Source organism: Quercus lobata, unplaced genomic scaffold (assembly GCF_001633185.2).
Source record: "Quercus lobata isolate SW786 unplaced genomic scaffold, ValleyOak3.0 Primary Assembly Scq3eQI_107, whole genome shotgun sequence".
NCBI lineage: Eukaryota > Viridiplantae > Streptophyta > Magnoliopsida > Fagales > Fagaceae > Quercus > Quercus lobata.
This window is the reverse complement of record NW_022154705.1, coordinates 316,632-343,124: the sequence shown is the minus strand read 5'-3', so window position 1 is coordinate 343,124 and position 26,493 is coordinate 316,632. Positions and strand designations below refer to the sequence as shown.

Here is a 26,493-nt window from a genome sequence, read left to right as displayed (position 1 = left end):
TCTATGCCTTTTTCCCACTTCTGAAAGGGCACCACATAATGCAACAACAACAACAACAAAAATAGCAACACCAACACCACCAAATTTAGCAAACCTTGAAGCAAACACTTTTTCACTTAAAAAAACCTTAATCATACCTTAACAACTCGCTAATCAGCACTGAGAAAGTGAGAACTTGTCCACGCTCATGTGGGTTTTTGAGTATTTTAAGGTTTGAGGTTATTTATTTTTCATCACCAAATCTAACAAACTGTGAAATCATCTGGGAAAAAAAGAGAGAGACCAAACTCATCAATAGCTTCAAGTAGCAGAGCTACACACTCACACAGCACCAAAACCAACAGTAACACCAACAATAGCGAAGCTCAAAACATGAGGCTTCAACAAAGTGAGTCCACAATCCCCAAAGCCATTGCACAGTACACAGTGGATGCTCGTCTTCACGCTGTGTTTGAACAGTCCGGCGAGTCAGGTAAGTCCTTTGAGTACTCTCAGTCCATTAGAACCACAACAGACTCAGTACCTGAGGAACAGATCAGAGCTTACTTGTCTAAAATCCAAAGGGGTGGTCATATGATTGCTGTAGACGAAGTTTCTTTCAGTGTAATTGGTTATAGTGAAAACGCACGCGACATGCTTGCTCTTTTGCCTCAGTCAGTTCCCAGTTTAGAAAAGCCTGAGATTTTGACAATTGGGACTGATGTGAGGACGCTCTTCACGAACTCCAGCTCTGATTTACTTGAGAAGGCGTTTGGAGAAATCACGTTGTTGCGTTTGGAGAAATCACGTTGTTGAACCCGGTTTGGATTCATTCCAAGAATAGTGGGAAGCCCTTTTACGCGATTTTGCATAGGATATGTTGAAATCAAGAATCCAAGCTCGAAGAAGGATCAACAATGGAGGAAAGCATACAGAGACGTGAAGGAAAGCATGCAGAGAGAGAGTGAATCTTCTAGAGCTTGTGTGAAATGATTTCATATATTAAAATAACTGAACCTGCCCCTTTTATATAGTAGAGTCAAGCTCTACAATCAGCCAATACAAAATGACAAATGGCCTAACTAACTAAGTATAAAACTACTAAATTAATATCTACAAGACATTCTATGTGACAAATATCTATAAGACTAGATATTTACAATATATTCAACAATGTCATGCTAGTCTAAAATATCTAGTTGTACGTTGTTGCATGGGCAGTAGGCATTTTAATACTCCCCCTCAAGATGAACCGTATATATTCATCAGGTTCATCTTGGAAAGAAGATAAAAGAACTGCCTTTGTCCAAGAGCTTTAGTGAAGCAATCTGCTATCTGGTGCTTTGTTGGAATGTGGAAAGTCTTGATAACACCAGCTTGGATTTTCTCTCTAATAAAATGACAATCTACTTCCACATGCTTTGTTCTCTCATGATATACCGGATTGGCAGCAATGTACAGAGTAGCTTTGCTATCACAATACAGGTAAGCAGCTTGTGTATGATGCACCCTAAAGGTTTTGAACAAAGCAACTAACCATACAATTTCACTAGTTACTGTGGCCATAGCTTTGTACTCAGACTCGGCTGAGGATCTTGAGACAACTTGTTGTTTCTTGCATTTCCAGGAAATTAGAGAATCCCCTAAAAAAACACAAAAACCTGAAACAGATCTTCTTGTATCAATGCAAGCTACCTAGTCAGCATCACAGTAAGCCTTTAGTTGTATACTTGAATCTGCAGAGAGAAACAAACCCTGCCCTAGTGTTTTCTTCAAGTATTTGATGATTCTATATGCTGCTTGTAAATGAGGGACTTTAGGAAAGTTAAGAAATTGGCTCAATTTATGCACTGAGTAGCATATATCAGGTCTGGTCAAAGTTAAGTAAAGAAGTTTGCCAATTAGTCTTCTATACTGTGACACATCTGAAACGGATTGACCAACAGAGTTGCTGAATTTTGCAAATGGCTCCATAGGTGTGCTTGCAGGTTTACTAGCCAACAAACCTGTATCAGCAAGAAGATCCAAGGTATATTTTCTTTGACATAAAGAGATACCTTTGGTAGTCCTAGCCACCTCAAGTCCAAGGAAATACTTCAATGTACCAAGATCCTTAAGCTTGAACTTACTATCCAAAAACTGTTTGAAAGAATTCACTGCATCCACATCATTGCTTGCAATCAAGATGTCATCAACATATACCAAAATGATAATAATAGAGCATCCCTGAACTCTAGTGAAGACTGAATAGTCAGATTTAGCAATTGTGGTAGACAATTTAGCAAACCATTGTCTGCTAGCTTGTTTAAGTCCATACAATGACTTGAGCAATTTACAGACCTCCCCCTTGCTGCCAAAACCGGGTGGTGGATGCATGTAGACCTCCTTATGATGATTACCATGGAGGAAAGCATTATTGACATCAAGCTGTGTCAAATGCCAACCAGAAATTGCAGCAAGAACAAGTAAGGTCCTGATTGTTAGGGAGATAAACACCTTGGGGAACTTCCTTGAGTAATTAATATAACATATAGAGACACAATTTAACCCAAAAGGCCTAAGCCCAATGGGTATGTGCTTAATTATGTTATATTAACCACTCATTGTTCTCATATTTATTCAATGTGGGACTCCACTCACACGTGTAATCCAACAAATCTCCCCCTCACGTGTGAGTCTGCCTCTTTATGGGTTTCAAGACCTCTTTGTGGGTCACGAACAAGTCCTACTCACTCCCCCTTGCCTAATGGCTTTTCACTTCATCAGCGCGTCATCCATGGGTCTCTCGTACACCATCCATGGGAACCACGTGTCAACCCCGCACGCACATCCATGGGAACCCCGTACGTCCATGTCCATGGGAACACCACACCATTAGTTAGCACCATTAGCAATATTCCTTTGTTGGACTTTTTTTCTTCTTCAAGATCTTTATGTGTGGGCCATTTAGGCTTTCTCTGTCCCCGCTGAGTAGGGACCATGAACACCTCACCACCTTCGCCGTACACTACCATGGGCTCTGATACCACTTGTTTGGGAGATAAACACCTTGGGGAACTTCCTTGAGTAATTAATATAACATATAGAGACACAATTTAACCCAAAAGGTCAAAGCCCAATGGGTATGTGCTTAATTATGTTATATTAACCACTCATTCTTCTCATATTTATTCAATGTGGGACTTTACTCATACGTGTAATCCAACACTGACTGTGGCTAAACCCCTTAGCCACCAAACGAGCCTTATACCTCTCCACAGAATCATTAGCTTTCAACTTCACTTTGTAAACCCATTTACACCCAATTGGAACCTTACCAGGAGGAAGGCGACACATAACCCAAGTGTTGTTAGCCTTAAGAGCATCAAACTCAGCTTGCATTGCCTTTTGCCATCTAGGATCCAAGATGGCTTCAGCATAAGAATCAGGCTCCTTAGAAACAAAAAGGGAAATGGAAAAAGCTCTATGGCAGGTAGAAAGTTTATCATAAGTCAAAGTGGATGAAATGGGGTAGAGAATACCTGAAGGAGTAGAAGTACTGGAATCAAGAGGTTGAGTAAGTGAAGCTGAAGCCAACACATGTGAAGAAGCTAGATTGCAATGATAATCAAGGAGATAAAAGGGTGCTTTGTGAGGTCTAGAAGACTTTCTTTGAGGCTGAGGTAAATGAGGAGAAACAGAAGTGGGAAGCACAGGTAAAGTAGGATCGGAATGAGGTTGCTCTAAGGTAGAAGGAGGAGACACAAGATCTGGAAACTCATTAGGAGGGGTTGCAATGTTCGTGGTAAAAGCAGGAGTGAATTCTACAAAAACAGGAAGAGTGAAAGATTTTGCATAAATAGGTTGGGATGGAAAGACTAAATTAAAGGGTGTTAAAGAAGGAATGGGGTTGGATTTAGAAGTTCAATGTTTAAAAGGAAAACAAGACTCTTTGAAGACAACATCCTTGGAGACAAAACAAGTCCTAGAAGCCAAATCATAAAGCTTGTATCCTTTGGTACCAAAAGGATAACCAAGAAAAATACAAGCTTTGGCCCTGGGATCAAATTTGGACCTGTCTCTAGCCAAGGTAGAAGCATAAGAAAGGCATCCAAAAGATTTAACATGAATATATGAAGGAGGCTTACCTAGCAATATTTGAAATGGAGTGAGATCATGCAAAATAGGACTAGGAATTCTATTAATCAGGTAAGTTGCAGTGAGAACACAATCACCCCAAAACTTCAAAGGAAGATTAGCTTGAAATCTCAAAGCTCTAGCAACAGTAAGAAGATGCTGATGCTTCCTTTCAACCACTGAGTTTTGCTGTGGTGTTTCTACACAACTAAGCTAGTGTATGATGCCTTTAGAAGCATAAAAAGAGTTTAAAGCAAACTCAGGTCCATTATCAGATCTAAGCATCTTAATAGGAACCTCAAATTGTGTAAAAATCATACTATAAAAGGTTTAAATTAAGCATGAAGTCTCAGACTTGTGTTTCATTAAGTAGACCGAAGTACACCTACTATGATTATCTACCAAAGTAAGGAAATACTTGGAGCCACTTAAAGAAGGAGTAGAATAGGGGCCCCAAATGTCAGCATGAATTATATCAAAACAAGAAGAAGAAGAAGAAATAGATGCAGGAAAAGGCAACCTTTTTTGCTTGGCTGGAGGACAAACAGAACAGTCAAAAGTTTTATTGATATTGCAATTAATGACATCTGGTACAAGAGAATGCAACAAGACTAATCTTTGTGGGGAAGGGTGACCTAACCTACAATGCCATAGACTAGTGTTGTCAACATCAGATGTACAAGAATTGAAACAAAAGGAAGAAATTTTAGAAAGCTTAGCAAGTACAGTAGACACGGATTCAGGTAATGAAGCAGTAGACTGACTTCTTTGTAATGTGTAGAGCCCACCTTGCTTTTTAACCAACCCAATCATCTTCTAGTGCTGTAAGTCCTGAATTAGACAAAATTGTGAGAGGAAGATGCAACAACAAGAAGAGGATTGAGTCAGTTTACTAATGGAGATTAAATTGAAAGAGAATGTGGGAATGCAAAGCACATTTTCTAATAGCAAAGTGGGAGAAACTTGAACAGTTCCAATATGTGAAACCTTAGCCATGTCACCATTGGGCAATCTAACAGAGATGTGAACTATGGAGGTAATGGAAGTAAAGAATTGGATGGAATGAATCATATGGTCTGTAGCACCACTATCTAAAATCTAGTCATTGGAACTAATGTGAGTTGTGACTGTACTGGAAGAAAAAAATAGAATATTCTAAAGAAGGAGCTGACCAAATACCTAAAACCTCATGTCCTTGAAGAGCAAAGGAAGACTGAGTAGGCTGAGTGATGATGTTGGCAACTTGGTGTGTGTCAGAACCTCCTCCTAGTGTTGCTTGTGTACCAAAGTGACTGTGAGAATTCAGCAAGCCAAGTAATTGTTGATACTCAGATCGGGTTAAGTTGACACTTTCATCAAGAGAAGCATCAGCTGTTACAACATTATTGGCAAAGGAAGCTGCTTGTGGAGCCTTGTTTTTGAACTTGTAACCAGGGGGTATTCGTGAAGCTTGTAGCACTTGTCAACAACATGGCCTAAAACACCACAATGAGTGCATTGTGGTCTGCCAGACTTAGCTTTGTTGAATGACTTGCCATAACCATTAGTCTTGACTGCTAGAGTAGAAGACTCAATAGTATTCTTCTTGCCAACCTTTCTTTGTTTCTCATCTTGAATCAAGAGAGAAAACACCTCGCCCATGGGAGGAATGGGATCCATTAGTAGAATTTGCCCTCTAACTGTGGTATAAGTTTCATTAAGCCCCATCAAAAAAGACATAACACAATCTTCAGCCTGATGACCACAGGAGCAAGTCCTATAATCTGAAAGTTCTTGCCACAATGACTTAAACTTGGTGTAATAGCTACTGATGCTCAAATCTTCTTGTGCTAAGGAGCAAATTTCTTATCTTAACTCAAAGATGCGTGGTCCATTGCCTTGAGAGAATCTGTGTTGCAAGTCCAACCAAACTTCCCTAGCTGTTTTGAAATAAACCACACTTGGTTGAAGATCCTTAGACACAGAATTGAATAGCCACGCTAGAACAGTGCTGTTGCATTTGCACCAAGCAGTGTAAAGAGGATGATCCACAAATTGAGGCTTCAACAGAGAACCATCAATGAAACCTATTTTGGATTTGGCATCCAAAGCTATGAGAACAGCCCTACTCCAGGTGCTGTAGTTCTCCTTAGTGAGATAAAAGCTGCAAGTATGTTGCATTAATTTTGATTTTTTTAAAAAAATCTGAAGTGCATGTTGTGGATTAGATTTAAAGAAAGAAGTTGCTCACTTTGTCTATGTATGATGTGATGACTTTGTTTGAATGGGATGTCCTAAATCTCATCAGTTGACCATTATATGTTAGCTTGCCTCTTTAATTATTCTTCCCATTTAAGAGAGTAAATTTGTAATCTGCCAAAAGTTTAGTTGTTGCTTGTGCTTCGTCAATATATTTGCATTATATCTGCAAGATATTAGGACATTTGAAACCATCCCTTACTATAAGTAGGTTTTACTAAAAAGTTGAAGTTTCCACTATGTTCTCCCTAAAAAACCTAATGTATGCCCTACCATGTGGATGTTGATCATGTTGCTAGCATCCTGACATGGAGAGTGGCATGATGTCCAATATGTTGGAGTATGCGTGTGTTTCAAACACTTAATGTATGTTTGTGTCCCACATTGGTTAGGAATGAATCTTGTTATGAGTTTATAAGGCTTTGCACATCTTAGGTGGTAAGTTGGATCACAATGGGCTAGGTGTTGGCTTGGGCTTGGGTTTGGGTTTGTTACATCATTCTTGGGCCTCATTTTATTTCCTTTCTTTTCCTTTCAGCCCATTTTGATTCTGCCCGTTGGGCATTAAATAGCAGCCCATTGGGCATCAAATCTGCATAGTAAATGTTAGGCCTTGTCCTCTAGTCAGCCCACTTGTCTTACATGTTGGTATATATAAAACCCTACAACACACACTATTTATTTAACATTTTTCTTCCTCTTCTCCAGCCGTATCTCCCCTGTTTTGCTCTGTTTTGTTGCACAAAATTTCAGCTTCAATTTTTAAAGAAAGGAAAGGCAAGAGTAAGGTTGTTCCTAGTTCTTGTTGCTTGAGTGTGTGATAAACTTGAAGAAATTACTATAGTCTAATCTTGGGGGTTGTTCGGCCAAGAGAGCCATTCACACCGAGTTCTACTCTGGGTGGCACGAATCAACCTTTAAAGACAATGCATTTACGTGATTCTATAGTTTGTGAGATCTTTCTAACTCTATCTATTCATTTTTGTCATTGCTAATTTTTAGGGTTTGTATTGTTGAATCAAAACTTGTTTATTTAGCCATATTTTCCAACATTTTTAAAGGTTGATATTTGTGTTTTAAAAATGAAAAAAACAAGTTGTTGATTCTCTTAAGGTCATTTCAGAAATTACAAAGCTTGAGGCTTTTGATGGAAATAATTTTAAACGTTGGAAAGAAAGGGTTTTGCCTATCTTGGAATTTACCGAAATTGATCGGGTTCTTTATGAGCCTAAACCCGAAGAAGATCCTAAAAATATAGCAAAGTGGGAAAAAACAAATAAATTGTGTGTTCATACTATTAAGTGTGGTTTATCTAACAAGTTGTTTGATAATTATTGTCATTTTACTTGTGCTAAAGATTTATGGGATGAACTTAATGGTCGTTATGGGTTTGAGGATGAGGGTGCTAAAAAATTTGCTACGGCTAAATTTATGTCTTTTCAAATGGTTGAGGAAAAAAGTGTTTCTAGCCAAATTGAAGATTTTCAAAAATTAGTATCCGACCTAGCTAAAGAGGGTGATGTTTTACCCGAGAGGTTTGTGGCTCATGGCCTAGTGTTTAAGTTGCCGGACTCTTGGAAAGAGTATAAACACCGGTATAGCCACCATAGAACCTATTTAAATCTTCAACAAACTATCGTTGATATTCAAATTGAAGAAACAAATAGGATGTCGGAAAAAGTTTCTAGAGCTAAGGAATTTACTTCCAAGGCTAATGTTATAGAGGGAGGACCCTCTAGACCTCCATAACATAATAAGAAACATGATTTCAAGGGAAAAGGAAAATTTCATAATAAAAATGGCCCAAATCCTCAAATCCAAAAGGAAAAGTGTAATTGTTTTATTTGTGGCAAGGTAGGTCATTATGCGGCAACATGTAGGGCGAGGGGCAACTTCAACAACAACAAGAACAACAACAAAGGCTCTACATCAAATAGGGCAAATGTGGTGCAAACCGAAGAGATCATTGCGGCCGTGGTGTGTGAGGCACACTTGGTGACAAAAGTGAAGGGATGAGTAGTTGACTCAGCTTGCACAAGACACATTGGTGCATTCAAAGAGGAGTTTAGTTCCTACACTCCTATGGCGGAAGGCACCGAATGTGTCTATGTTGGAGACAATAGGTAAAGGGAAGGTACTCTTGAAAGGTACTCTTGAAGCTAACTTCCGGTAAAACTCTTTCACTCAATAATGTCCTTCATGTACCTCACTTTCGACACAATCTCATTTCGGTACATTTACTTGGTAAGGCCGATATTAAAGTTTTATTTGATGGTGGCATAGTTACTTTAACTAAGAATGAAGTCTTTGTTGGTAAGGGCTATGATGATGAAGGTCTCTTTGTACTTAATGTTGATCAAGTTATTAATGAAAAAGGTTCATCTTCTTGTGCTTACTTAGTTGATCCATTGATGTTTGGCATGGTAGACTTCGACATGTTAATCTTGGCTATATAAAGAAAATGAAAGAATGTGGAATTATTAACTCACTGAGTGAAGCTAATATGGACAAATGTGAAATTTGTGCCGAAACTAAAATCACCAAGAAACCTTGTAAATATATAACAAGAGAAACCGAGCTTCTTGGATTGGTACATAGTGACTTGGGTGATTTAAAACACACTATGACTAGAGGTGGTAAAAGATTTTATGTGATCTTTGTTGATGACCACTCTAGATTCACTAAACTTTATTTACTAAGAACCAAAGATGAAGCTTTGGAGATGTTTATAAAGTATAAAAGTGAAGTTGAGAACCAAAAGAATAAAAGGATTAAAAGACTTAGAACCGATAGAGGTGGTGAATATGAGTCTAATCCTTTTAAGGAATTTTGTGAACAAAATGACATAATACATGAGGTAACTCCTCCTTATTCACTGGAATCTAATGGAATAGCCGAAAGGAAAAATAGAACTCTTAAAGAGATGATGAATGCTATGCTTGTTAGTTCTGGACTATCCTCCAACATGTGGGGGGAGTCCATTCTTTCGGCTTGCCATATTCAAAATAAGGTACCTCATAAGAAAACCGGTAAAACTCCTTATGAACTTTGGGAAGGGCGTAAGCCTAACTTGGAATACCTCAAAGTGTGGGGGTGCTTGGCTAAGGTCATGCTACCCGAGCCTAAAAGGAGAAAACTTGGTTCTAGAACATGTGATTATGTGTTTATTGGTTATGTGTGCAATAGTTCATGCTATAGATTTCTTGTCATCAAAAGTGATATATTAGAATCATACACTATTATTGAATCCGAAAATGCCATATTCTTTGAGCATGTGTTTCCTTTGAAAAATAAGGAAAAAGAATTGCATGATTCTATTGAAATTTCTAATGACTTTGTTGATGATGTGCAAGAAATAAGAAGGAGCAAATGAGCTAGGAAGGAAAAGGATTACGGTAACGATTTTCTTGCTTATGTTGTTGAAGATGAACCTGTAAGTTACTATGATGCAATTAAATCCGTAGATGCACCTTTTTGGTTGGAAGCAATTAATAATGAATTAGAATCTATTATGTCTATTTACACTTGGCAATTAGTTGAGCTTCCACCCAAGGTTAAACCTATTGGTTGCAAATGGGTGTTTAAAAGGAAATTAAAACCGGATGGTACAATTGATAAGTTTAAAGCTCGCTTAGTAGCCAAGGGCTGTAAGTAAAAATATAATGTGGATTATTTTGATACTTATTCTCCGGTTACTAGAATTGCATCTATTAGAATTTTATTTGCCATTGCTTCTATTTACAAACTTGTAGTACATCAAATGGATGTTAAAACTGCTTTTCTAAATGGTGATTTAGAAGAAGAGATTTATATGGAGAAACCCGAGGGTTATGTAGGTCTTGGACAAGAACATAAAGTTTGTAAGTTAGTTAAATCTTTATATGGTTTAAAACAAGTACCTAAACAATGGCATGAAAAATTTGATAATGTTATGCTTACACATGGGTATGTGATCAATGGTGCCGATAAATGCATATATAGCAAGTTTATTAATAATGAAGGTGTTATTATATGTTTATATGTTGATGACTTGCTTATATTTGGAACTAGCCTTGATGTTGTGCATGATGCTAAACACTTTCTTGCCTTTAATTTTGATATGAAAGATTTAGGTGAGGCAAATATAATCTTGGGCATCAAGATCCTTAGGGATAATGATTGCATTACGCTATCACAATCTCACTATGTAGAGAAAATTCTTAAAAAAGTTTGAACACTTTGATATGTCACCTATGTCTACTCCTTTTGACTCAAAGGTGCACTTGATTAAAAATCATGGTGATAGTGTTTCACAAGATAAATATGCATAAATCATTGGTAGTTTGATGTTTTTGACAAACTGTACTCGCCCTGATATTGCATATGCTGTTGGTAGATTGAGTAGATATACTCATAATCCTAGTATTGAATATTGGGATGCAATATCTAGATTGTTGAGATATTTAAAGGGTACTTTTGATTATGGTTTGTCATATTGTGGTTATCCTGCTATTTTAGAAGGATATTGTGATGCTAATTGGATCTCTGATACAGATGAGGTAAAGTCCATTAGTGGATATGTGTTCACACTAGTTGGAGGGGCTGTCTCTTGGAAATCATCCAAGCAGACTTGCATAGCGAGATCCATCATGGAATCATAGTTAGTAGCATTAGAAAAGGATGGGTCCAAAGCTGAGTGGCTTAGGAGTTTGTTAATTGATATACCATTGTATACTAACTCTATTGCCTCTATTTGCATGCATTGTGATTGCCAGGCTGCCATAGCACGTGCTAAGAACAAAATCTATAACGGGAAAAGTCAACATATCCGATGGAGGCACAATATTGTGAGGCAGCTTATTGATAATGGTGTAATGTTCTTGGACTTTGTGAGGTCAGAAAGGAATTTGGCTGATCCTTTGACCAAGCCACTAGCAAGAAGGTTGGTGAGTGAGACATCGAGGGGGATAGGACTGATACCCAAATTGTGACACTATGGCTAATGCCCAACCTCTATGATGGGTGATTCCACGCAAGGGGTTAAATGGGTAAAGGTCATTTGTGGTCCATATGGGCACTGTCAGTTATTATGTATTCCGCTATCTCATTGAGGAGATTAGTGATGAGTCCATCCCTATGGTGTGAGACAGTGCTAAGTTGCAGATTGTTGGAGGATAAGCTCTAGCTCTTAATGGATCCATAGTCCCTACCTGTTGGGATGGGGTGTACTACACACACACTCTTGATGGATGCCACCTATGTGGGAGTGGAAGTTGTGCCACTTCCTATGAGACTTGGGTAGGTCTCTAGAGCTCTCATGAAACCCAATGGTGCATGGCCTGTATAAGGCGCCAACCCGCTTATGGAACAACCTTGGTAAAGAAAGGTATGTGGGTGGTAAGTTTGGTTATCTAATAGCTTGGTTAAAAGAGTCCAACTCTACCATTGTCTAGTAGTTCCTACTTATTTACCCTAAGTATGGTTAAAACCTTAGGGTATCATATTGATGCATGCCTTCTTGAGTTTATTGCCTTTCCTAGTTTAGTGTTTGTAACATGTAGGGGATTGTTGGAGTATTCGTGTGTTTCAAACACTTAATGTATGTTTGTGTCCCACATTGGTTAGGAATGAATCTTGTTATGAGTTCATAAGGCTTTGCACATCTTAGGTGGTAAGTTGGATCACAATGGGCTAGGTGTTGGCTTGGGCTTGGGTTTGTTACATCATTCTTGGGCCTCATTTTATTTCCTTTCTTTTCCTTTCAGCCCATTTTGGTTCTCCCCATTGGGCATTAAACAGCAGCCTGTTGGGGCATTTCATGTTCAATTCGTTGGGCATCAAATCTGCACAGTAACCGTTAGGCCTTGTCCTCTAGTCAGCCCACTTGTCTTACATGTTGGCATATATAAAACCCTACAACACACACTATTCATTTAACATTTTTCTTCCTCTTCTCCAGCCTTATCTCCCCTGTTTTGCTCTATTTTGTTGCACAAAATTTCAGCTTCAATTTTTAAAGAAAGGAAAGGCAAGAGTAAGGTTGTTCTTAGTTCTTCTTGCTTGAGTGTGTGATAAACTTGAAGAAATTACTATAGTCTAATCTTGGGGGGTTGTTCGGCCAAGAGAGCCATTCACATCGAGTTCTACTCCAGGTGGCATGAATCAACCTTTAAAGACAACGCATTTGCGTGATTCTATAGTTTGTGAGATCTTTCTAACTCTATCTATTTATTTTTGTCATTGCTAATTTTTAGGGTTTGTATTGTTGAATCAAAACTTGTTTATTTAACTCTATCTATTTATTTTTGTCATTGCTAATTTTTAGGGTTTGTATTGTTGAATCAAAACTTGTTTATTTAGCCATATTTTCCAACACAATATACATAAGAAATGCCAACACAGTGACGAAACTAAATAGACCTGAACATGATGTTGGTGTTAAAAAATGGATTCTTGTGCCAAGAAGAGAAAGAGAAAACCATTAATCTCCATGTTTTAGGGGTTGGAATGTTAGAATCTTATTCTTACTATTGGTTTACAATATATTGATTAGTATCCGAGTTTAGAAGCAACCTTCTATCTGTTGATACATAATATTTAGTATTTGCCTTGGATGGGAGTTGGTTTTGATAACATTTTGTATATCACTTTAGTTTAATCAATGCAGGTGAAGAAGATAGGAATGTAGAGATAAAACTGAGGACATTTGGCCCTGAGCATCATAAGAGGGCTGTATTTGTGGTAGTCAATGCTTGCTCTAGCAAGGATTACACAGATAATATAGTAGAAGTTTGTTTTGTTGGTCAGGATGTTACTGGTCAAAAAGTGGTGATGGATAAGTTTATCAATATTCAAGGTGATTACAAGGCTATTGTTCATAGTCCCAATCCTTTGATCCCTCCCATATTTGCTTCAGATGATAATACATGTTGCTCCGAGTGGAACACTACTATGGAAAAGCTCACTGGGTGGGCTCGAGGGGACATCGTAGGAAAAATGTTAGTTGGAGAGGTTTTTGGCAGTTGCTGTCGACTCAAAGGTCAAGATGCTTTGACAAAATTCATGATTGTCTTGCACAATGCAATTGGAGGGCAAGACACAAATAAGTTCCCATTTTCTTTCTTTGATCAAAATGGGAGATATGTACAGGCTCTTTTGACTGCAAACAAGAGGGTAAATATGGATGGCCAGGTTATTGGAGCCTTCTGCTTCTTGCAGATTGCTAGTCCTAAATTGCAGCAAGCTCCAAAAGTTCAGAGGCAACAGGAGAAGAAATGCTTTGCAAGAATGAAAGAGTTGGCTTACATTTGCCAGGAAGTAAAGAATCCTTTTGAGTGGTATTCACTTTACTAACTCACTGTTGGAGGCTACAGACATGACTGAAGATCAAAGGCAATTTCTTGAGACTAGTGCTGCTTGTGTGAATCAAGATGAAGTCCTACATCCCTAGACAGTTCAAAAAGTTTATGAAGAACGCCAATGGAAAGGGTTTCGACAAGGACCGCATGCAATCCAGTTCTTCTCAGTTTAAAGGCCAAGACAAAGGGAAGAAGGATGCTAAGGAAGGTGGTCAGTACATTGTTCCCTTAGGACCTAAGTGCTTTGGGTGTCAAGGCTTCGGTCACATGAAGCATGAGTGTCCTACATACCTCAAGAGCATTGGGAAGAGCAAGGCACTTGCTGTTACCTTGAGCGACACTGAGCTGAAGACGATTCCGACAATGAGGATGACGGAATCTTAAATGCCTTCACGGCCACAATCAATCCTACTGATGAGATTGTTGAAGATGTGGTTGAAGAATAGGAACTGGTCGAATCCAAATTTGAGAAGATGGATGATCAAGATGACATCCATACAGCCTATGAGAAACTGTATGAGCTTTCTGAGAAGCATGAGAAACTGTATAGGCTAACCACTAAGAAGCTTAGTGATGTGGAACTTAATCGTGAAGAGCTTTCCACAAAGTTTGATTAGGCCAATCAGACTATTGGGGTGCTGAGGTTTGAGAACAATTTCTTGGCTGAGAAGACCAAGAAGCTTGAAGCAGAGTGATGTCAAGTCAGAGTTCAACTGGAAAGGACTTCAAGCACAAAGCAGGATGAGATGCTAAGCATTCAGAAATCTGCTTCAAATCAAACAGGTTTAGGGTATGGACTTTCTTCCTCTAATACTACTTCTTCTAGTACTACTGTTTTTGTTCCTCTTGCTAATAATGTTAAAAGTGAGAACAATGAGATTAAAACTGAATTAGCTAGTGAGAACATAGACAAGGGTAAATCTATCTTAGGAGCACCCCTTAAGCTTGAGAAGAAAGATGTTAAAAACCCTAAGGCTAAGAAGGCAAACTCTCAAAAGCCTAAACAAAAGAAGCAACATCTCTGTCATCATTGGAGTTGCCGGTCATACTCGACCAAATTGCTACAAGTTGCTTGTCACTCAACAGAGCAACGGCATGATAGCATCTGGCAACCAGAATCAGCTTTAATCCTCTCTTACTCCCCTTGGAGATCTTCTCAAAGCCCTCATGTTCCTTTCGAACTTGAACGATTTTAATTCTTTGCCTTCACTGCCGGTTCAAGGGTTTGCTAGACGGAAAGGTTCTTCCAAGGTGTGGAAGGAAAAAGGCTCCAAGTGATTATGTCACTTTTCTCTCCCTCTTCTTGTTTTTGTGTGTGCATTTCTTAGGTGCTTTTATTTCATGTTTTGAGTCAGTTTAGTTTTTATGCTTTGGTTGTTTAACATGTTTTTGTTTGGTTATTTTTCAGTTTTTGCTTGTTTTTTTTTTTTTTTTTTTTTTTTTTTTTTTTTAAAATAAAAAAGTAAAAAATTTGAAAAATCAGAAAATACAAAAACAGTGTGTGTTTTGTGTACATTGGTACTTGTGTACCTTGGATGGTCATTGAAACAAAGTCTTCTAAACTTTGTATCATTTGTAGCTTAGACGAGCATCTTCATGCACAACTAAGCAACGAAGCTTTGTGGTTCGTGTTTGTGATGAGTACGATTAACTTGTCTCTTAAACTTGACACTCATATCACTCTTTTTGACGGGAAAGACTAAAAAAATCTTGAGAGAAAGGCATAAATAACCATCTCACCACTATTGCCCACCAATCATAATATGATACCTGTATGCTTCGGCATAGCAAAAGTGTAGTGTCAATGACATTTGTGTGCTTAGACATAGCAAAATTGGAATGTCAAATATCATTGGGTATTTCTTTTCTCTCTCTAATAAGCCCATGCATGATATGTTTAAAAGAAAAATATGCAAAGAAAAATCAAAAGCAAAAAGATAAAAAATGCATTAAATATGATTGCAAGCGTGTATTCTAGGAGATGTGGGAGTTATAGGATGTATCTTAAAGGTGATAGTCCCCACCAAGCAGTTATGATTGTGTGTGAGTTAAAGTGATTTTCTCATATCTCAAATCGTCATAACACGCATACACTTATGCTATCTTGCGATGTTTTTCACACACAACACGCAATATTCTTTGCTATTCTTGATACATGTGCAGGTACAATGTGATTTGGCCATCACAAGATTTTACATGTATTAATGTATGCTCACTAAACTATCTTGACTTGTTTTTGAAATATAAAATTGGTTAGACTTGTTTAGTGTGTGTGTGTGTTTTTGAAGATCCATGTGCTTAAATTTTGTCTGAGAGATGTATTTGAAAGCTTAATATGTTGATTGGATCGTTGGTTGAGTTGCATGTTGGATTGCATTCATGTCTATGTTTTTCACATCTCGAAAAATCTGTTGAGCTTCCTAAGTTTTTTTCTTATCGCAATCTTGCCTGCACCTGGATACCTGGTGGATCAATCGAGATTGGGTCTGTATGCTACCTGGTGGATTGATCGAGCTTCTGTTCTTGATTTTGATGAGTTGATCCTCGATACCTCCTCGACACCTTAGCTGTTGATGAGCATTTCCTCGACACCTCCTCGACAGATCGCTCGATACCTCTCGATTCTTGCATCTGTCGAGATTTACTGGCTTCTCTATATAAAGCCTCTGTGCGATCCAATTCTCATTTCCATCGACCTCTCTCTTGATACTTCTCTGTTTCTCTCCCAAAAACACTCTCATCTCACTCCAATCTTGGTTCTCAAGGATTCTACAAGGTTTTTCAAGTTTTTCTTTACTTTGTAAGCTTCTAATCCTTTCTCATTCATACATTTCATGTTTTGAAACCTAGATTTTGGGGTTTTTGAAAAATTTTGGGGTTTTTCAAAATTGATGAGCTTTCATTGAAATTTTGGGTTGGGTTTTCACTTAAATATGTTTAAAACCTCAACCATTGCATCACATTAGCATTATAATGGTATTGCCATGCATTTAGATGTGTGCTATATGTTTGTATGCTGATAGGTTTCGATTGGGCTGAGCCTATGATGCAATTTCTTTTGCATGTCACATGTTCATGCATTTCCCATGCATACGTACTTCTTTTCAATATACCTGTTATATTTGAAACTATTTGGGACTTTTCTGATTGTCATTCTTTCTCTCCCTCTTTGTTGTTTACGTTAGTCGTGTCTATGGCACCTAAGCGTAAATCCACTCTAGCTCGGAATCCTCTTCATTCCGGTTCTTCTTCTTCTTCGTCTGATCCTACTCTATCTGATATCCGGTTCCATGAGGATGATGCCTTTAAGGCATTTTCGGAGAATTTTTCTAGACGAGGCATTCATTTGGCACGCCAAGTCATTTTGACGGATTTTGCAGACACCAACCTTCCCACTATCATTCACAGTAGGGGATGGGAGTCACTGTGTGACGTCTCGGTCACCTATCCTTTCGTGCTTATCTAGGAGTTCTACTCCAACATGCACGGGATTGATCGGTCAGTACCTCTTTTCTTCACTCACATTCGAGGTACGCGCATTCCTGTCACACCGCAGTTGGTTGCAGATGTGCTTCGGGTCCCTAGGATAGAGTTTCCTGACTATCCTAGTTATGAGCGTCTGAGGACTGTGTCCAGGGATGAGCTCATGTCTGTTTTTGTGAGCGCCCTACTGCTTGGGGTAAGCGTCTTTTTACACCACGTCAACCTTTTGCTAAAGGTCCTAGATTCATGAACATGGTGATGACTTTTGTTTTGCATCCATTCTCTCACTATAACTCCATCACAGAGCCTCATGCTCGATTTTTGTTATCACTTCTTGAGCAATTTACCATAGATTTTCCTTCTCATTTCATTTTGTCTATTATAGATGTTCATTTAGATTCGGCATCCCATGATAAGCTCATCTTTCTTTCCGCCATCACGAGGATTTTACGCCATTTTTCAGTTCCTTTTCCCTCTTCCGACCATTTTACCATCATGTGTGCCATAGATTACACTACCGTTAAATGTAGCGAGGCCCAGCTTCGGTCGCGATAGTCGGATTCAGCAGCTCCTTCCTCCCGTTCAGCTCCATCCCGTTGGGCTCCATCCACATCGGCTCCTCCTTCTTTGGGCGATGTGCCTTTAGGAGACATCATGGTGCAGCTGCAGCACATGGATGCTTGCGTCGATACACTCTATTTCTTGGACCTCTATATATGCTATCTACAAGTATTCATGCAAAAATGCCGATATTGGATTCAGGTTAAAATTCTTGACCAATCTGCCCCAGGACATTCTTGTACAAAAATGATACAATTTTTTTTTTTTTTTTTCCAAAGAAGTTTCCATTTGTTTGTTTGACCTCTACATATGCTATCTACAAAATTTCATGCAAAAACGCCGATATACGATTTAGGTCAAAATTCTTGACTGACCTAGGGGCATTTTCGTACAAAATTGATACGAGTTTTTTTTTTCGAAAGAATTTTGCATATGTTTCTTGGACCTCCCAATGTGCTATCTACAAGTTTTCATGCACACACGCCGACATTTGATCCAAGTCAAAATTCTTGACTAGTCGGATCTAGGGGCATTTTCATATATAAAAAAAACTCGATTTTTTTTTTTTGAAGAATTTTCCATTTCTTTCTTGGACCTATATATATGCTATCTACAAGGTTTCATGCAAAAACGCCAAAATTGGATTCAGGTCAAAATTCTTGACCAATCTTACGAATGGGCATTTTCGTAAATAAGTGATACAAAATTTTTTCTTTCCCAAAGAATTTTCCATTTCTTTCTTGGACCTCTATATATGCTATCTACAAGTTTTCATGCAAAAACGCCGATATTTGATTCAAGTCAAAATTCTTGACCAATCTAATCTATAGGGGCATTTTCGAACAAAATTGATACAAGTTTTTTTTTTTTTTTTTTTTTTTTTTCTAAAGAATTTTCCATTTGTTTCTTGGACCTCCTAATATGCTATCTACAAGTATTCATGCACATAGGCCGACATTGGATTCAGGTCAAAATTCTCGACCAATCTGACCTTAGGGCATTTTCTTACAAAATTGATATGAGTTTTTTCATTCTTTTCTATCTAAAGAATTTTGCATTTGTGTCTTGGACCACATAATGTTCTATGTACAAGTTTTCATGCACACATGCTGACATATGATTCTGGTCAAAATTCTTGATCAATCAGACCTTGGGGCATTTTCGTCGTACAAAAACTCGTTATTTTTTTTTCTAAAGAATTTTCCGTTTGTTTCTTGGACCTCTATATATGCTATCTACAAGTTTTCATACAAAACCGCCGATATTGGATTCAGGTCAAAATTCATGACCAATCTAACCCAGGGGCATTTTCGTACAAAGTTCATACAAATTTTTTTTTTTCTAAAGAATTTTCCATTTGTTTCTTTGACCTCTATATATGCTATCTACAAGTGTTTATGCAAAAACGCCGATATTTTATTCAGGTCAAAATTCTTTAACGATTTGACACGGGAATTTTCGTACAAAATTCATACTAGTTTTTTCTTTGTTTTCTTTCGAAAAAATTTTGCATTTGTTTATTGGACCTATAAATGTGCTATCAACGTGTTTTCATGCACACAAGCCGACATTGGATTCAGGTCAAAATTCTTGATAAGTTTGACCCAGGGGCATTTTACTACAAAAAATATTCTTGTTTTTATTTTTTATTTTTTATTATTTTATTTTTTTATCTAAAGAATTTTCCATTTGTTTCTTGGACCTCTATATATGCTATCCACAAGTTTTCATGCAAAAACGCTGATATTGGATTCAGGTCAAAATTCTTGACCAATTTGCCCCATGGGCATTTTCATACAAAAATGATACAATTTTTTTTTCAAAGAATTATCCTTTTGTTTTTTTGACCTCTATATATGCTATCTACAACATTTCAAGCAAAAACGCCGATACTTGATTAAGGTTAAAATTTTTGACCAATCTGACCCAGGGACATTTTCGTACAAAATTAGAACGAGTTTTTTTTTTTTTTTTTCGAAAGAATTTTGCATATGTTTCTTGGACCTCCTAATGTGCTATCTAAAAGTTTTCTTGCACACACACTGACATTTTATCCAGGTCAAAATTCTTGACCAGTCGGACCAAGGGACATTTTCGTACAAAAAAAAAAACTCGATTTTTTTTCCGAAAGGATTTTCCATTTCTTTCTTAGACCTCTACATATGCTATCTACAAGTTTTCATGTAAAAACGCCGTTATTGGACTCCTGTCAAAATTCTTGACGAATCTAACCTAGGGGCATTTTCGTACAAAATTTATACAATTTTATTTTTCCAAAGAATTTTCCATTTGTTTTTTTGACCTCTACATATGCTATCTACAACATTTAATGCAAAAACGCCGATATTCGATTCAGGTCAAAATTCTTGACCAATCTAACCCAGGGGCATTTTTGTACAAAATTGATACGAGTTTTTTTTTTCTTTACTTTCGAAAGAATTTTGCATATGTTTTCCATGTCTTTCATGGACCTCTATATATGCTATCTACAAGTTTCAAAGCAAAAATGCTGATATTTCATTCAGGTCAATTCCTGACCAATCTAACTCTGGGGCATTTTCGTACAAAATTGATACGATTTTTTTTTTCTTTTCATTCTAATGAATTTTCAATTTGTTTCTTGGACCTCTTAATGTGCTATCTACAAGTTTTCAGGCACACACGCCGACATTGGATTTTGATCAAAATTCTTCACCAGTCTGACCTAGGGGCATTTACGTACGAAATTGATTCGAGTTTTTTTTTTTTAATAGAATTTTACATTTGTTTGTTGCATATCTTAATGTTCTATCCACATGTTTTCATGCAAACACGACGATATTTGATTCAGGTCAAAACTCTTGACCAGTTGGACCTAAGGGCATTTTCGTAGTAAGAAAAAATGGGTTTTTTTTTTTTTTTTTTCCAATGAATTTTCCATTTGTTTCTTGGACCCCTATATATGCTATCTTTAAGTTTTCATGCAAAAAAACCGATATTGGATTCAGTTTAAAATTCTGGACCAATCTGACCCAAGGGCATTTTCATACAAAATTGATAAAATTTTTTTTTTTTTACCAAAGAATTTTCCATTCCTTTCTTCTTCCTCTATATATTCTATCTACAAGTTTTCAGCAAAAACGCCGATATTGGATTCAGGTCAAAATTCTTGACCAATCTGACCAAGTGGCATTTCGTACAAAATTGATTCAAATTTTTTTTCCAAAGAATTTTCCTTTTGTTTCTTTGACCTATATATATATGCTATGTACAAGTTTTCATGCAAAAACGACGAAATTTGATTCAAGTCAAAATTCTTGACCAGTCTGACCCAAGGGCATTTTCGTCAAAGAATTTTCCATTCCTTTCTTCTTCCTCTATATATTCTATCTACAAGTTTTCAGCAAAAACGCCGATATTGGATTCAGGTCAAAATTCTTGACCAATCTGACCAAGTGGCATTTCGTACAAAATTGATTCAAATTTTTTTTCCAAAGAATTTTCCTTTTGTTTCTTTGACCTATATATATGCTATGTACAAGTTTTCATGCAAAAACGACGAAATTTGATTCAAGTCAAAATTCTTGACCAGTCTGACCCAAGGGCATTTTCGTACGAGAATGATTCGAGTTTTTTTTTTTTCTCCCTCTCTCTCTCTTTGTAATGAATTTTCCATTTGTTTCTTGGAATCTTTAATGTGCTATCTACAAGTATTCATGCACACAGGCTGACATTGGATTCTGGTTTAAATTCTTGACCAGTCTGACCTAGGACCATTTTTGAAAAAAAAAAACTCGGTCGTTTTTTATTTTATTTTATTTTTTTATCTAAAGAATTTTCCATTTGTTTCTTGGAGCTCTATATATGCTATCTACAAGTTTTCATGCAAAAACGCCGATATTGAATTCAGGTCAAAATTCTTGGCCAATCTTCCCCGGGGCATTTACGTACGAAAATTATACAAATTTCTTTTTTTCCAAAGAATTTTCCATTTCTTTTTTTGACCTCTATATATATGCTATCTACAACATTTCATGCAAAAACGCCGATATTTGATTCTGGTAAAAATTATAGGCCAATCTGACATAGCGGCATTTTCGTACAAAATTGAGACGAGTTTTTTTTTTTTTTTTTTTTTTCGAACGAATTTTGCATATGTTCTTGGACCTCCTAATGTGCTTTCAACAAGGTATCATGCACACACGCCGACATTTTATCCAGGTCAAAATTCCTGACTAGTCAGACTTAGGGGCATTTTCGTACAAAAAACAACTCAATTTTTTTTTTCTAAAGAATTTTCCATTTCTTTCTTGGACCTCTATATATGCTATCTACAAGTTTTCAGGAAAAAACGCGAATATTGGATTCAGGTCAAAATTCTTGACCAACCTGACCTAGGGGCATTTTCGTACAAAATTTATACAATTTTTTTTCTCCAAATAATTTTCCATTTCTTTCTTGGACCTCTATATATGCTATCTACAAGTTTTCATGCAAAAACACTGATATTTCATTTAGGTCAAAATTCTGGACCAATCTGACCCTGGGGCATTTTCATACAAAATTGATACAAGTTTTTTTTTTTTTTTTTTTTTTTTTTTTTTTTTTTTTAATAATTTTGTTTAGAAGGAATTTTGCATTTCTTTCTTGGACCTCTAAATGTGCTATCTACGTATTTTCATGCACACACGCCGACATTGGATTCAGGTCAAAATTCTTTACCAGTCTGACCCAAGGGCATTTTCATACGAAAAAAAATTCTTGTTTTTATTTATTTATTTTTTATCTAAAGAATTTTTCATTTGTTTCTTGCAACCCTATATTTGCTGTCTACAAGTTTTCATGCAAAAACACCGATTTTGGAATCATATCAAAATTCTTTACCAATCCCTAGGGGCATTTTCGTACAAAAATATTCAAAATTATTTTTTTTGTACAAAGAATTTTCCATTTGTTTTTTTGACCACTATATATCCTATCTACAACATTTAATGCAAAAATGCCGATATTTGATTCAGGTCAAAATTCATGGCCAATCTGACCCAGGGGCATTTTTGGAAAAAATTGATACGATTTTTTTCTTCTTTTCTTTCGAAAGAATTTTGCATATGTTTCTTGGTTTTCATTCACACATGCCGAAATTTTTTCAAGTTCAAAATTCTTGACTAGTCGGACCAATGATCATTTTCGTACAAAAAAAACTAGATTTTTTTTTCTAAAGAATTTTCCATTTCAGTCTCGAACCTCTATATATGCTATCTACAAATTTTCATGCAAAAACGACATTGGATTCAGGTCAAAATTCTTGACCAATCTGACCTTGGGGCATTTTCGTAATAATTTGAATAAATTTTTTTTTCCAAAGAAACTTCCACATCTTTCTTCAACCTCTATATATGCTATCCACAAGTTTTCGTGCAAAAATGCCAATATTTCATTCAGGTCAATTCTTGACCAATATGACCCTGGGCATTTTTGTACAAAATTGATACGAGTTTTTTTTTTTTTTTTTTTTTTTTTTTTTTTTTTCATTTCTTTCTAATGAATTTTGCATTTGTTTCTTGGACCTCTTAATGTGCTATCTACAAGTTTTCATGCACATATGCCAACAATGGATTCTGATCAAAATTCTTCACCTGTCTGACCTAGGGGCATTTTCGTACGAAATTGATTCGAGTTTTTTTTTTTTTTTTTTTTTTCTAAAGAATTTTTCATTTATTTCTTGGATATCTTAATGTTCTATCTACATGTTTTCAAGCACACACGCCGATATTTGATTCAGGTCAAAATTCATGACAAGTTGGACCTAGGGGCATTTTCGTAGTAAGAAAACACGGGTTTTTTTTTTTTTTTAATCCAAAGAATTTTCCATTTGTTTCATGGACCTCTATATATGCTACCTAGAAGTTTTCATGCAAAAACACCGATATTGGATTCAGGTTAACATTCTTCACCAATTTGACCCACGGGCATTTTCATACAAAATTGATACAATTTTTTTTTTGACCAAAGAATTTTCCATTTCTTTCTTGTTCCTCTGTATATGCTACCTACAAGTATTCATTCAAAAATACCGATATTGGATTCAGGTCAAAATTCTTGACCAATCTGACCCAGGGGCATTTTCGTACAAAATTTATACAATTTTTTTTCTCCAAATAATTTTCCATTTCTTTCTTGGACCTCTATATATGCTATCTACAAGTTTTCATGCAAAAACACTGATATTTCATTTAGGTCAAAATTCTTGACCAATCTGACCCTGGGGCATTTCCATACAAAATTGATACGAGTTTTTTTTTTTTTAATAATTTTGTTTAGAAGGAATTTTACATTTCTTTCTTGGACCTATAAACGTGCTATCTACGTATTTTCATGCACACACGCCGACATTGGATTCAGGTCAAAATTCTTGACCAGTCTGACCTAGTGGCATTTTCATACAAAAAAAATTCTTGTTTTTATTTATTTATTTTTTTTATCTAAAGAATTTTTCATTTGTTTCTTGCAACCCCGTATTTGCTGTCTACAAGTTTTCATGCAAAAACACCGATTTTGGAATTAGATCAAAATTCTTGACCAATCCCTAGGGGCATTTTCGTACAAAAATATTCAAATTTTTTTTTTTGGTACAAAGAATTTTCCATTTGTTTTTTTGACCACTATATATCCTATCTACAACATTTAATGCAAAAATGCCGATATTTGATTCAGGTCAAAATTCTTGGCCAATCTGACCTAGGTGCATTTTTGGAAAAAATTGATACGATTTTTTTCTTCTTTTCTTTCGAAAGAATTTTGCATATGTTTCTTGGTTTTCATTCACACATGCCAAAATTTTATCAAGGTCAAAATTCTTGACCAGTCGGACCAAGGATCATTTTCATACAAAAAAAAACTAGATTTTTTTTTCTAAAGAATTTTCCATTTCAGTCTCGGACCTCTATATATGCTATCTACAAATTTTCATGCAAAAACGCCGATATTGGATTCCGATCAAAATTCTTGACCAATCTGACCTTGGGGCATTTTCGTAATAATTTGAATAAAATTTTTTTTTTTCCAAAGAAACTTCCACATCTTTCTTCAACCTCTATATATGCTATCCACAAGTTTCCATGCAAAAATGCCAATATTTCATTCAGGTCAATTCTTGACCAATATGACCCTAAGCATTTTTGTACAAAATTGATACGAGTGTTTTTTTTTTTTTTTCATTTCTTTCTAATGAATTTTGCATTTGTTTCTTGGACCTCTTAATGTGCTATCTACAAGTTTTCATGCACATATGCCAACAATGGATTCTGATCAAAATTCTTCACCTGTCTGACCCAGGGGCATTTTCGTACGAAATTGATTCGATTTTTTTTTTTTCTTCTAAAGAATTTTTCATTTGTTTCTTGGATATCTTAATGTTCTATGTACATGTTTTCAAGCACACACGCCGATATTTGATTCAGGTCAAAATTCATGAGAAGTTGGACCTAGGGGCATTTTCGTAGTAAGAAAACACGGTTTTTTTATTTTTTATTTTTTTTTTTAATCCAAAGAATTTTCCATTTGTTTCATGGACCTCTATATATGCTACCTACAAGTTTTCATGCAAAAACACCGATATTGGATTAAGGTTAACATTCTTGACCAATCTGACCCACGGGCATTTTCATACAAAATTGATACAAATTTTTTTTTTGACCAAAGAATTTTCCATTTCTTTCTTGTTCCTCTGTATATGCTAGCTACAAGTTTTCATTCAAAAATACCAATATTGGATTCAGGTCAAAATTCTTGACCAATCTAACCAAGGGGCATTTTTGTACAAAATTGATACAATTTTTTTTCCCAAAGAATTTTCCATTCTACAACATTTCATGGTAAAACGCCGATATTTGATTCAGGTCAAAATTCTAGTTCAATCTGACACAGGGGCATTTTCGTATGATATTGATTTGAGTTTTATTTCTTTTCTTTCTAATGAATTTTGCATTTGTTTCTTGGACCTCTTAATGTGCTATCTACAAGTTTTCATGCACACACGCCGACATTGGATTCTGATCAAAATTTTTCACCAGTTTGACCCAAGGGCATTTTCGTACGAAATTGATTAGAGTTTTTTTTGTTTTTTTTTGTTTTGTTTTGTTTTTTTTTGTTTTTTTTTCTAAAGAATTTTGCATTTGTGTCTTGGATATCTTAATGTTCTATCTACATGTTTTCATGCTCACATGCCGATATTTGATTCAAGTCAAAATTCTTTACCAGTTGGACCAAAGGGCATTTTCGTAGTAAGAAAACACGGGTTTTTTTTTTTTTTTTTTCCTAAAGAATTTTGCAATTGTTTCACAGATATCTTAATGTTCTATCTACATGTTTTCAAGCACACACGCTGATATTTGATTCAGGTCAAAATTCTTGTCCAGTTGGACCTAGAGGCATTTTTGTAGTAAGAAAACAAGGGTTTTTTTATTTTTTATTTTATTTTTTATCCAAGGAATTTTCCATTTGTTTCTTGGACCTCTGTATATGCTATCTACAAGTTTTCATGCAAAAACACTGATATTGGATTCAGGTGAAAATTCTTGACCAATCTGACTTAGGGGCATTTTCGTACAAAATTGATAATTTTTTTTTGACCAAAGAATTTTCCATTTCTTTCTTGTTCCTCTGTATATGCTAGCTACAAGTTTTCATGTAAAAACACCGATATTGGATTCAGGTCAAAATTCTTGACCAATCTGACCAAGGGGCATTTTCGTACAAAATTAATACAATTTTTTTTTTCCAAAGAATTTTCCATTTGTTT

General features: G+C 36.2%; 1 protein-coding gene across 1 annotated transcript; it reads left to right on the top strand.

Moving 5' to 3' along the window:
• Positions 1-74: 74 nt before the first annotated feature.
• LOC115972859 (phytochrome B-like) lies at positions 75-13,665 on the top strand. The gene is made up of 2 exons (XM_031093094.1): positions 75-472; positions 12,980-13,665. Exons 1-2 carry the CDS (start codon positions 373-375, stop codon positions 13,663-13,665), a joined length of 786 nt encoding a protein of 261 aa, XP_030948954.1. The 5' UTR covers positions 75-372.
• Positions 13,666-26,493: the final 12,828 nt, after the last annotated feature.

Bases quoted from the DNA above. Each gene is read 5' to 3' on its own strand.
- LOC115972859 (XM_031093094.1), top strand. From the start codon at position 373: ATGAGGCTTCAACAAAGTGAGTCCACAATCCCCAAAGCCATTGCACAG. The intron at 473-12,979 runs GTAAGTCCTTTG...TAATCAATGCAG, and splicing joins TGAACAGTCCGGCGAGTCAG to GTGAAGAAGATAGGAATGTA.